Genomic DNA, 13,289 nt, shown 5'->3' with positions numbered 1-13,289 from the left:
GTCCGAATCCAGATCCGGCCTATCAGTGGGACACAAAAGGTGGGCTGTTCCACCGGTGGGATGCATGCGCTCGACCGAGTGTCCTCTTTCTGAACCTCCAGTTTTAAGGTAACTTACCTTCATCGTGACGTCGAGCTTGAAACCGTTCTTCAAATTAAGTGCGCACCGGAACTTATGGACCACTCTTCCACCCCGATCAACTCATTTCGGGTAAAGAGGACCCATCCAATAACTACGCACGGGGCCACTACACCGTTGGAAGGGACATCGTGGACCCGGTTGAAGACCGCATCCGTAAGCGGGTATACCGGAAAGAATCGTTTCTTCCAAATAACCTCTGAATGTTTTATTTATCTCATCTCGACTTGGAGGGACTTTATGGCCTCCTGTTGGTCCAGCAGTGATAGGCGCGTCCACAGGAGGTTTAAGGAACCTTCTGCACACACGAACACCATCGCTGTACCAATAGGAAGTCCACTTGCAGGTCCTGTCGTTGTTACTGAATAAATCTTCTCAAAACCAATATCTGTGATCCACTTCCTGAACCCCAGGTGGACCAGTGCACAAGCATGCAGGGTTTCCTGATCTTCCACTCCTTCGGGGGAGGCACGGGTTCGGGCTTTTCCTACTTATGGAGCGTCTATCCATCGACTACGGCAAAAAGCCCAAGCTGGAGTTCACCGTGCCCCCGGCACCTCAAATGTCTACCACTGTGGTCGAGCCGTACAACTCCATTCTGATGACCCACACCACGCTGGAGCATGCCGATTGCTCCTTCATGGTGGACAACGAGGCCATCGATGATATGTCGTCGCAACTTGGACATCGAGCGTCCGACCTACGCAAACCTGAACCGCCTCATGGCTCAGGTCGTCTCGTCCGTCACCGCCTCGTTACGCTTCGATGGCTCACTCAATGTCGATCTGAACGAGATCCAGACGAACCTGGTGCCCTACCCATGGGTCCACTTCCCATTGACCACTTTCGCACCGATTATTTCCTCTGAGAAGGCCTTTCACGAGCAGCTGTCGGTGTCCGACATCACCAACGCGTGTTTCGAGCCCGTCAATCAGATGGTGAATTGCGACCCTCTGCACGGCAAGTACATGGCGTGATGCATGCTGTACCGTGGAGACGTCTCCCCTAAGGACGTGAACGCCGCCATCGCGACCATCAAAACCATAGTCGAATGGTGTCCTACTTCCTTTAAGGTACGTCCGTAGGTAAGCCATTAGGGTCCTGTTAGAAAATGGCACCTGTGCCGTTGTGCTCACTTGCCAACCATCGCTTCTCCTATTCCCAGGTCGGCATAAATGACCAGCCTCCGACCGTGGTGCCTGGAGGTGATCTCGCCAAGGTCCAGCGGGCCGTGTGCATGTTCAGCAATACGACGGCCATTGCGGAAGCCTGGGCACGACTCGATCATAAGTTCGACCTGATGTACGCCAAACGTGCCTTTGTTGGGATCTTACCATGTACTTCACCCTCTGTAGGTATTTGAGTGAATGGTAATATGATTAATATTGTTACGGAAATGGCCCTTATTGGACTACTAAATATAGGATTAGCTCAGATCCCCCATTAAATGCATGTATAGATAGGTTGTATGGTAAAATGGACGTTACATGTGTGTCGGGAGGTGAAAGAGGCTGTTTTGTTTGCTGAGCGGTGGTGGTGGAACAAGGGCCCCCTCTTCTTCCTCCCCTCTATGGACGATAGACCCCGTCCAGTCGGCTGGAAGGGTGTGGCCAAGGGGAGGAGGTGGAGCTAAAGGGAGGAGTTGGTCGGCAGTCGCTCTCGAGAGGGTGGTCGTGTTTCGAAGCGAGCGAACGTAAGAGAGGCGGCCTGCACGTCGAATCGGCGATCGACTCCAAGGAAAGAAGGCCAATCTCTCGCAGTCCAGGTTCAAGTTCCAAATATGATCGAGACTCAGCTCTTGAGTACCAGCACCGAGTGCAGATGGGTTACGCTATTCGACGCCGAGTGGGTCACGATGAGGAAATCACAATCAGAAAGTGTTCATACTTGTTCGTGGCTGCTATACTTTTGGAGATATCAGGGGAAAAGTGTCCAATTTTGGTGTCTGAAAATCATGTTGTTTGCACATGCATGGTAGGGTGCCATTTAGAAATGAAATGACCAATCGTTTTGGCTTTTATACATGATGCAAAATTGATATCATCGCGTGCGGTATGAACAGCTGAGTTAAAAAAAGTGCTCAAATGTTGTTGTACGATCGAAAATAAGCAAGTCGGAGCCAAAATTTAAACAAGTGTTTTTGGTAGCTTTAGATGTTTTTTGGTCCTTTTTAGTACCTTCAGATGTTTTTTGGTCCGTTTTTGGGACCTTTAGATGTTTTTGGTACCTTTAGATGTTTTTTGGTCTGTTTTGGGAACCTTTAGATGTTTTTGGTCTGTTTTTGGTACCTTTAGATGTTTTTTGGTGCTGTTTGTGGTACCTTAAGATGTTTTTTGGTGCTGTTTGTGGTACCTTAAGATGTTTTTTGGTGCTGTTTGTGGTACCTTTAGATGTTTTTTGGTCTGTTTGTGGTACCTTTAGATGTTTTTTGGTCTGTTTGTGGTACCTTTAGATGTTTTTTGGTCTGTTTTTGGTACCTTTAGATGTTTTTTGGTCTGTTTGTGGTACCTTTAGATGTTTTTTCGTGTTTGTGGTACCTTTTGATGTTTTTTGGTCCTTTTTGGTACCTTTATATATTTTTTGGTACCTTTAGATGTTTTTTGGTGCCATTAGATGTTTTTCGTCCTTTTTGGTACCTTTACATGTTTTTTGTCGTTTTTGGTACCTTCAGATGTTTTTTGGGACCTTAAGATGTTTTTTGGTCCCTTTAGATTTTTTTTGGTACCTATAGATGTTTTTTTGGTCCTTTTTGGTACCTTTAGATGTTTTTGGTACCTTTAGATGTTTTTTGGTCTGTTTTTGGTACCTTTAGATGTTTTTTGGTGCTGTTTGTGGTACCTTAAGATGTTTTTTGGTCTGTTTGTGGTACCTTTAGATGTTTTTTGGTCTGTTTGTGGTACCTTTAGATGTTTTTTCATCTGTTTGTGGTACCTTGAGATGTTTTTTGGTCCGTTTTTGGTACCTTTAGATGTTTTTTGGTGCTGTTTTGGTACTTTGTTCCCCAGAAAATGGCGTCACACTGCAGAGAAAGTAGTTAACTGTACATACTGTGAATTGCAGAACTGTACTTTACAACATAGTGCTGTAAAGCATTGTTTGGTACTTTGTGATACTTTTTATTTTGTGGGTCTTTATTTATTTTTGTGGCTCTTTCACAAGCCTTGAGTGTATACAAAAAAAAAAAAAAGTAAAACCTTCCCCATTTAATTTTCCACTACACCTGCTGTAATACTCCTCTTACCTGTCCATCCTTTGTTGTCTTTCCTGGTGGTCACTGCAGTTTTAATCCCGATTTATCTGCCTTGTTAAACTGCTTATCAGAAGACATCGCGAGGTCGAGTCTGTTCATTCCTGATACGTGAAACACCCCGCAACCCATGCCAACAGAAAACAGATGTTTTTTGGAACAGCATCCACATTTTCCATCCCATCATCAAGTAACCGTGTTTAAACATTCTCCATGGGGAGGGGCTCCTGTGGTGAAAGTTTCGTGCCAATCGCTCAAGCTGTTGTGGAGAAAACGAATAAAGGTAAAAAAAAAAGTGATGGCCTCTCCCGACATGGTCGAGGGCGGTTGTGGACAACTATTACTAGTTTATACCTGTTGTTGTTTTGTATTTCCCTTCTTCTGTAACACCAAAATCCACCTCCTTTTGAGAACTTCAGAACTACGGAACCCGACTCGTCCATGCTCACTCCCAAGACCGGACCGTGGTGTTTAGGTTCAACAGAACAATGCATTGGTCGGAGGTTCAGAGCACTACCAACAACTCTTGTGAAGTACTGGAAATTACGGAGCATTGCATTTATTTCCATGGGCTTCAAAAGGGTACAGCAGATGAAAGTAGTAACAAAGAAAGAAAAACAATTGGTAAATGGTTAGAATACCCCGACAATCAGACGAAGAATGGTTTACGGGGTACGTTGAGTCATGCTCGCGAGTCATGCCTTTGGTGGTGAGATCAGCTCTCAACTGGAATGCAGCTCAACCAGGTGAGCCATGATCGAGTCGACCCTTTTGATGACGTGTGAAAGGTCAACCACAAAGGTTCCTTCCTGCGCAAGTGATACCCTCAACGTCAGTGATTCGAAATAATTGTTGAGAAAACGAAGCTGTGAAATGTTTGCGTCGCTCCAAATTTATGGATTGGTAAAGGTTGTTTAAATGTTACTTTTATAAGGTACACCGACCCAGATCTCCACGTGGCTGACTTGCTATACCCAAACCAGATCTCCAGTTGTCCACTTACTCCCTCCATCCCCGAATCCCCACTTCTTCAAATCGTTAACTGCTCACATACCAATCACAATTGGATCTATAATTCCCCACCGACCCAGATCCCCAACTTTCCACCGATCAACACAGATTCCGAGTTGCCCACTTCCCAGCACCATCAATATCCCGTTTCCCACCTTCCAATCTTACCCTGATCCTTAGTTTCCCACCTAATCCAGAAACATCTCCCGACACGGACAGACAGCACACTCATGTGGATTTGAACTCATTTCCTTTTGAAAATGTTGCGAAAAATTTTCTCCTTCAACTCTTTTTCCTTCGTGCTCGGATTTTTGGCATCTCCGGACGCTGATGATCGTTGCGCGTCGCTGGTCGCTCCCAGAGGCATGACCTTTGTGGGTAGAGTTTCACTCTCACCAGATACTCCCACAAACAAGACCTTAGCTGGTGGAGTTGCACTGTCACCGGTCACTCCCAGAGGCACAACCTTAGTGGGTGGAGTTGCACCTTCATCAGCTACTCCCACAAACAGGACCTTATCTGGTGAAGTTGCAGTCTCACTGGTCGCTCCCAGAGACATGACCTTAGCACGTGGGCTTGCACACTCACCGGTCGCTCTCATGGCGGAGACCTTAGTGAGGAGCGTTGCACTCCTACTGCTCGCTCTCAGAGGTATGACCTTAGCTCGTGGGGTTGCACACTCACCGGTCGCTTCTAGGGGCATGACCTTAGTGGGTGGAGTTGCACACTCACCGGTCGCTTCCAGGGGCATGACCTTAGCGGGTGGAGTTGCAGTCTCACTGGTCGCTTCCAGGGGCATGACCTTAGCGGGTGGAGTTGCAGTCTCACTGGTCGCTCTCAGGGGCATGACCTTAGCGGGTGGAGTTGCAGTCGCACTGGTCGCTTCCAGGGGCATGACCTTAGCGGGTGGAGTTGCAGTCTCACTGGTCGCTCCCAGGGGCCTGACCTTTGCGGGTGAAGTTGCAGTCTCACTGGTCGCTCCCAAAGACATGACCTTCGCTCGTGGGGTTGCACGCTCACCGGTCGCTCTCAGGGGAAAGACCTTAGTGAGGAGTGTTGCACTCTTACCGCTCGCTCTCAGGGGCATGACCTTAGCGGGTGGAGTTGCAGTCTCACTGGTCGCTCCCAGAGGCATGACCTTCGCTCGTGGGGTTGCACGCTCACCGGTCGCTCTAATGGGGAAGACCTTAGTGAGGAGTGTTGCACTCTTACTGCTCGCTCTCAGGGGCCTGACCTTAGCGGGTGGAGTTGCAGTCTCACTGGTCGCTCCCAGAAGCATGACCTTAGCTCGTGGGGTTGCACCGGTCGCTCTCAGGGGAAAGACCTTAGTGAGGAGTGTTGCACTCTTACCGCTCGCTCTCAGGGGCATGACCTTAGCGGGTGGAGTTGCACTCTCACCGGTCGCTTCCAGGGGCATGACCTTAGTGGGTGGAGTTGCACTCTCACCGGTCGCTTCCAGGGGCATGACCTTAGCGGGTGGAGTTGCAGTCTCACTGGTCGCTTCCAGGGGCATGACCTTAGCGGGTGGAGTTGCAGTCTCACTGGTCGCTCCCAGGGGCCTGACCTTAGCGGGTGGAGTTGCAGTCTCACTGGTCGCTCCCAGAAGCATGACCTTAGTGAGGAGTGTTGCACGCTCACCGGTCGCTCTCAGGGGCATGACCTTAGCGGGTGGAGTTGCACTCTTACCGCTCGCTCTCAGGGGCATGACCTTAGCGGGTGGAGTTGCACTCTCACCGGTCGCTTCCAGGGGCATGACCTTAGTGGGTGGAGTTGCACTCTCACCGGTCGCTTCCAGGGCCATGACCTTAGCGGGTGGAGTTGCAGTCTCACTGCTTGCTTCCAGGGGCATGACCTTAGCGGGTGGAGTTGCAGTCTCATTGGTCGCTCCCAGGGGCTTGACCTTTGCGGGTGGAGTTGCAGTCTTACTGGTTGCTCCCAGGGGCATGACCTTAGCAGGTGGAGTTGCAGTCTCACTGGTTGCTCCCAGGGGCATGACCTTAGCGGGTGGAGTTGCAGTCTCACTGGTCGCTTCCAGGGGCATGACCTTAGCGGGTGGAGTTGCAGTCTCACTGGTCGCTTCCAGGGGCATGACCTTAGCGGGTGGAGTTGCAGTCTCACTGGTCGCTCCCAGGGGCCTGACCTTAGCGGGTGGAGTTGCAGTCTCACTGGTCGCTCCCAGAAGCATGACCTTAGCTCGTGGGGTTGCACGCTCACCGGTCGCTCTCAGGGGAAAGACCTTAGTGAGGAGTGTTGCACTCTTACCGCTCGCTCTCAGGGGCATGACCTTAGCGGGTGGAGTTGCACTCTCACCGGTCGCTTCCAGGGGCATGACCTTAGTGGGTGGAGTTGCACTCTCACCGGTCGCTTCCAGGGCCATGACCTTAGCGGGTGGAGTTGCAGTCTCACTGCTCGCTTCCAGGGGCATGACCTTAGCGGGTGGAGTTGCAGTCTCACTGGTCGCTCCCAGGGGCATGACCTTTGCGGGTGGAGTTGCAGTCTCACTGGTTGCTCCCAGGGGCATGACCTTAGCAGGTGGAGTTGCAGTCTCACTGGTTGCTCCCAGGGGCATGACCTTAGCGGGTGGAGTTGCAGTCTCACTGGTCGCTTCCAGGGGCATGACCTTAGCGGGTGGAGTTGCAGTCTCACTGGTCGCTCCCAGGGGCATGACCTTAGCGGGTGGAGTTGCAGTCTCACTGGTCGCTTCCAGGGGCATGACCTTAGCGGGTGGAGTTGCAGTCTCACTGGTCGCTCCCAGGGGCATGACCTTCGCGGGTGGAGTTGCAGTCTCACTGGTCGCTTCCAGGGGCATGACCTTAGCGGGTGGAGTTGCAGTCTCACTGGTTGCTCCCAGAGACATGACCTTCGCTCGTGGGGTTGCACGCTCACCGGTCACTCTCATGGGGAAGACCTTCGTGAGGAGTGTTGCACTCTTACCGCTCGCTCTCAGGGGCAGGACCTTAGCGGGTGGAGTTGCAGTCTCACTGGTCGCTCCCAGAGGCATGACCTTAGCTCGTGGGGTTGCACGCTCACCGGTCGCTCTCAGGGGAAAGACCTTAGTGAGGAGTGTTGCACTCTTACCGCTCGCCCTCAGGGGCATGACCTTAGCGGGTGGAGTTGCACTCTCAATGGTCGCTTCCAGAGGCATGACCTTTACGAGTTGATTTGCACTCTCACTGATCGCTCCTGGAGGCACAATCTTAATGGGCAGAGATTCATTCTCACAGGTCACTCCCAGAGGAACGATCTTCACGGGTGGGGATGCACTCTCACTGCCGCGGCTGCTCTGAGAGTCCAAAGAACATTCGTCCGAAACTCCGCTGATGGTGCGAATCCAACCATTCATTTCATCCTGTAAGGACAAGCAAGAGAGTAATGGATGAATGGACAAAGAGATTTCATTGTTTAAATCATTATAAATAATTTGTGCAATTTTTGAAAAGTCAACACTGATCAATACTCGAGGTAAATGTGTAAAGGTTGTGGATGATCTTTTGATGATGTGAACAGAACATATTGTGTACAAACCTGTTGTTAACCACAGTCGTGCAGAATACCTACCCTGTGTTCTCTTCAATGCACAGAACACAATGTGTACAAATCACATTGTGAACAAATAAATAATGTGTACAAATAAACAATGTGTTCAAATAAACAATGTGTACAAATAAACAATGTGTACAAATAAACAATGTGTACAAATAAACAATGTGTACAAATAAACAATGTGTACAAATAAACAATGTGTACAAATAAACAATGTGTACAAATAAACAATGTGTACAAATCACTTGTGCACAAATCACTTGTGCACAAATAAACAATGTGTACAAATAAACAATGTACAAATAAATAATGTGTACAAATAAATAATGTGTACATTTAAGCAATGTGTACAAATCACTTGTGTACAAATCACTTGTGTACAAATTAACAATGTGTACAAATAAATAATGTGTTCAAATAAACAATGTGCACAAATCACTTGTGTCCAAATAAATAATGTGTACAAGTAAATAATGTGTACAAATAAACAATGTGTTCAAATCACTTGTGTACAAATCACATTGTGTACAAATAAATAATGTGTACAAATAAACGTGTTCAATTAAATAATGTGGACAAATAAACAATGTGTACAAATCACTTGTGTACAAATCACATTGTGTACAAATAAATAATGTGTACAAATAAATAATGCGTACAAATAAACAATGAGTACAAATCACTTGTGTACAAATCATTTGTGCACAAATAAATAATTTGTACAAATAAACAATGTGTACAAATCACTTGTGCACAAATAAACAATGTGTACAAATAAACAATGTGTTCAAATCACTTGTGTACAAATCACATTGTGTACAAATAAATAATGTGTACAAATAAACAATGTGTACAAATCACTTGTGCACAAATAAACAATGTGTACAAATAAACAATGTGTTCAAATCACTTGTGTACAAATCACATTGTGTACAAATAAATAATGTGTACAAATAAACAATGTGTACAAATCACTTGTGCACAAATAAATAATGTGTACAAATAAACAATGTGTTCAAATCACTTGTGTACAAATCACATTGTGTACAAATAAATAATGTGTACAAATAAACAATGTGTACAAATCACTTGTGTACAAATAAATAATGTGTACAAATAAACAATGTGTTCAAATCACTTGTGTACAAATCACATTGTGTACAAATAAATAATGTGTACAAATAAACAATGTGTACAAATCACTTGTGTACAAATAAATAATGTGTACAAATAAACAATGTGTTCAAATCACTTGTGTACAAATCACATTGTGTACAAATAAATAATGTGTACAAATAAACAATGTGTACAAATCACTTGTGTACAAATAAATAATGTGTACAAATAAACAATGTGTTCAAATCACTTGTGTACAAATCACATTGTGTACAAATAAATAATGTGTACAAATAAACAATGTGTACAAATCACTTGTGTACAAATAAATAATGTGTACAAATAAACAATGTGTTCAAATCACTTGTGTACAAATCACATTGTGTACAAATAAATAATGTGTACAAATAAACAATGTGTACAAATCACTTGTGTACAAATAAATAATGTGTACAAATAAACAATGTGTTCAAATCACTTGTGTACAAATCACATTGTGTACAAATAAATAATGTGTACAAATAAACAATGTGCACAAATCACTTGTGTACAAATAAATAATGTGTACAAATAAACAATGTATTAAAATCACTTGTGTACAAATCACATTGTGTACAAATAAATAATGTGTACAAATAAACGTGTTCAATTAAATAATGTGGACAAATAAACAATGTGTACAAATCACTTGTGTACAAATCACATTGTGTACAAATAAATAATGTGTACAAATAAACAATGTGTACAAATAAATAATGTGTACAAATAAACAATGTGTTCAAATCACTTGTGTACAAATCACATTGTGTACAAATAAATAATGTGTGCAAATAAACAATGTGTACAAATCACGTGTACAAATCACATTGTGTACAAATCACATTGTGTACAAATCACATTGTGTACAAATAAATAATGTGTACAAATAAACAATGTGTACAAATAAATAATGTGTACAAACAAACAATGTGTACAAATAAACAATGTGTACAAATCACTTGTGTGCAAATAAATAATGTGTACAAATAAACAATGTGTACAAATCACTTGTGTACAAATAAATAATGTGTACAAATAAACAATGTGTTCAAATCACTTGTGTACAAATCACATTGTGTACAAATAAATAATGTGTACAAATAAACAATGTGTACAAATCACTTGTGTACAAATAAATAATGTGTACAAATAAACAATGTGTTCAAATCACTTGTGTACAAATCACATTGTGTACAAATAAATAATGTGTACAAATAAACAATGTGTACAAATCACTTGTGCACAGATAAATAATGTGAACAAATAAACAATGTGTACAAATAAATAATGTGTACAAATAAACAATGTGTACAAATCACTTGTGTACAAATAAAGAATGTGTACAAATAAACAATGTGTACAAATAGACAATGTGTACAAATCACTTGTGTACAAAAAAACAATATGTACAAATAAATAATGTGTACAAATAAACAATGTGTACAAATAAACAATGTGTACAAATAAACAATGTGTCCAAATAAACAACATGTACAAATAAATAATGTGTGCAAATAAACAATGTGTACAAATCACGTGTACAAATCACATTGTGTACAAATAAATAATGTGTACAAATAAACAATGTGTACAAATCACTTGCGTACAAATCACTTGTGTACAAATAAATAATGTGTACAAATAAACAATGTGTACAAATCACTTGTGTACAAAAAAACAATATGTACAAATAAATAATGTGTACAAATAAACAATGTGTACAAATAAACAATGTGTACAAATCACTTATGTATAAATAAACAATGTGGACAAATAAATAATGTGTACAAATAAACAATGTGTACAAATAAATAATGCGTACAAAGAAACAATGTGTACAAATAAACAATGTGTACAAATAAACAATGTGTACAAATAAATAATGTGTACAAATAAACAATGTGTACAAATAAATAATGCGTACAAAGAAACAATGTGTACAAATAAACAATGTGTACAAATCACTTGTGTACAAATAAACAATGTGGACAAATAAATAATGTGTACAACTAAACAATGTGTTCAAATCACTTGTGTTCAAATAAATAATGTGTACAATTAAATAATGTGTACAAATAAACAATGTGTCCAAATAAACAACATGTACAAATAAATAATGTGTACAAATAAACAATGTGTACAAATCACTTGTGTTCAAATAAATAATGTGTACATGTGTACAATTAAATAATGTGTACAAATAAACAATGTGTCCAAATAAACAACATGTACAAATAAATAATGTGTACAAATAAACAATGTGTACAAATCACTTGTGTTCAAATAAATAATGTGTACAATTAAATAATGTGTACAAATAAACAATGTGTCCAAATAAACAACATGTACAAATAAATAATGTGTACAAATAAACAACATGTACAAATAAATAATGTGTACAAATAAACAATGTGTCCAAATAAACAACATGTACAAATAAATAATGTGTACAAATAAACAATGTGTACAAATCACTTGTGTACAAATCACTTGTGTACAAACAAACAATGTGTACAAATAAACAACATGTACAAATAAATAATGTGTACAAATAAACAACATGTACAAATAAATAATGTGTACAATTAAATAATGTGTACAAATAAACAATGTGTCCAAATAAACAACATGTACAAATAAATAATGTGTACAAATAAACAATGTGTACAAATCACTTGTGTTCAAATAAATAATGTGTACAATTAAATAATGTGTACAAATAAACAATGTGTCCAAATAAACAACATGTACAAATAAATAATGTGTACAAATAAACAACATGTACAAATAAATAATGTGTACAAATAAACAATGTGTCCAAATAAACAACATGTACAAATAAATAATGTGTACAAATAAACAATGTGTACAAATCACTTGTGTACAAATCACTTGTGTACAAACAAACAATGTGTACAAATAAATAATGTGTACAAATAAACAATGAGTACAAATCACTTGTGGACAAATGGACGATGGTTAGTTTGGATGGCGTTTGTCTTCGGACGTGTCCGGGCAGGGTTTGTCTCTGGACGTGTCCTGGTGGTGTTTATGTCCAGAAGGGAGTTTGTCTCCGGACATGCCCGAGCGGTGTTTGTCTCTGTACGTGCCCGAGCGGTGTTTGTCTCCGGACAGCTTGGCTCCGTCCGGGCGGTGTTTGTCTACGGACAGCTTGGCTCCGTCCGGGCGGTGTTTGTCTCCGGACAGCTTGGCCCCGGACGCATCCGGGCGGTATTTATGTCTGGACGGGAGTTTGTCTTCAGACTTGTCTGGACAGGAGTTTGTCTCCGGGCCATGTTTATAGTATGATCGGTAAAAAATGGATTTCAGACATTATTTTGTTTCAATCTTCACTGTTCGTCTATGCAGATTCATTTTGATGAGACGGAATGAATTGTAATTAATGCTACACCTCACGTCTGCCTTCCCTTCCTCTCACCTCATGCTACCTTCCCTGCCTTCACCCCTCCTCGCTCCCACTCCCTCCTCTCTCCTTTCCCCTCCTCTTCTCCTCCCACCTCTTCGCTCTCCCCGCTCTCTCCCTCTTTCTCTCCCTCCCCCCTTTGGTATTACTGTCAGCGAAGCGACGGGTGGCATTTGCAAGTCGATAAATAAATAAACAATCTTTCAATCCCCTCCTTTCTTTCTGCTGTTGTTACCTCCAACACTGTCTGTCTGTCTGTTTGTATGTCTGTGAGCCGGATATCTCAAAACGTTTTGGACGAGTTGTGACAAAACTTGGTGGGTGAGTTGGTCAGGTGACCAAGTCATAATAAATTGTGTGTAGTTTTGTATCCCCGATCAGTGGGACACAAAACGTAAACATTTCAGGCTGCCAGAGGTATGTGCTCTTCCAAGTACTGTCCTACTTTTCCTTCTGTTACGTCCTGATCCATTCTGTGTTCTCGCTCCTCCACGAGCCGAGACACCACACATAAAAACCCCTTTAAACCGCCGCTTTGGGGATGTTACAGTCACAGCAAATTATATTATTTATTCAAGTCGTGCCAGGCGCAGTGTTGGGAGATACTGGTGAGGAACCAGTCAGGTACTTACATCATCCTTGGCTTGAAACAAGTATTCGTTCCCATCACGAGGCCTGCGACAAATGACTTGGAAATCAAGAAGCATCAGATCTGGTGGAAACGTCAGAGCCAACAGCCTTTGAAAGCCAAAAGCCTTTGTAACATTTACA

At 42.5% G+C, this 13,289-nt stretch overlaps 1 protein-coding gene and 1 pseudogene across 20 annotated transcripts in view; one reads left to right on the top strand and one right to left on the bottom strand.

The window, feature by feature from the left end:
- The first annotated feature begins 342 nt into the window (after positions 1-342).
- LOC147006405 (tubulin alpha-8 chain-like) lies at positions 343-3,829 on the top strand (annotated as a pseudogene). The gene is made up of 3 exons (XR_015054863.1): positions 343-1,211; positions 1,304-1,489; positions 1,720-3,829. The product of XR_015054863.1 is annotated as a tubulin alpha-8 chain-like (transcript).
- An 82-nt stretch (positions 3,830-3,911) lies between these two features.
- Positions 3,912-13,289, bottom strand: part of LOC147006404 (spectrin beta chain, non-erythrocytic 1-like) — a 72,140-nt gene continuing 62,762 nt past the window's right edge. For 17 of the 19 annotated variants that reach the window (XM_085868904.1, XM_085868907.1, XM_085868905.1 and 14 more), the window contains 2 exons: positions 13,151-13,193; positions 3,912-7,745 (listed from right to left, as the gene is read on the bottom strand). In XM_085868904.1, coding sequence (XP_085725030.1) covers positions 4,641-7,745; positions 13,151-13,193 — 3,148 coding nt within the window. In that variant the 3' untranslated portion in view covers positions 3,912-4,640. The remainder of the gene's footprint in view (positions 7,746-13,150; positions 13,194-13,289) is intronic. The other 2 variants (XM_085868915.1, XM_085868914.1) reach the window with 2 other exon arrangements.

Source organism: Eptatretus burgeri, unplaced genomic scaffold, assembly GCF_056783735.1.
Source record: "Eptatretus burgeri isolate ZD-2024b unplaced genomic scaffold, Ebu_testis_v1 Ebu_testis_scaffold_3180, whole genome shotgun sequence".
Classification (NCBI taxonomy): Eukaryota; Metazoa; Chordata; class Myxini; order Myxiniformes; family Myxinidae; genus Eptatretus; species Eptatretus burgeri.
The sequence above is the reverse complement of the archived record's forward strand: the minus strand, read 5'-3'. Positions and strand labels throughout refer to the sequence as shown.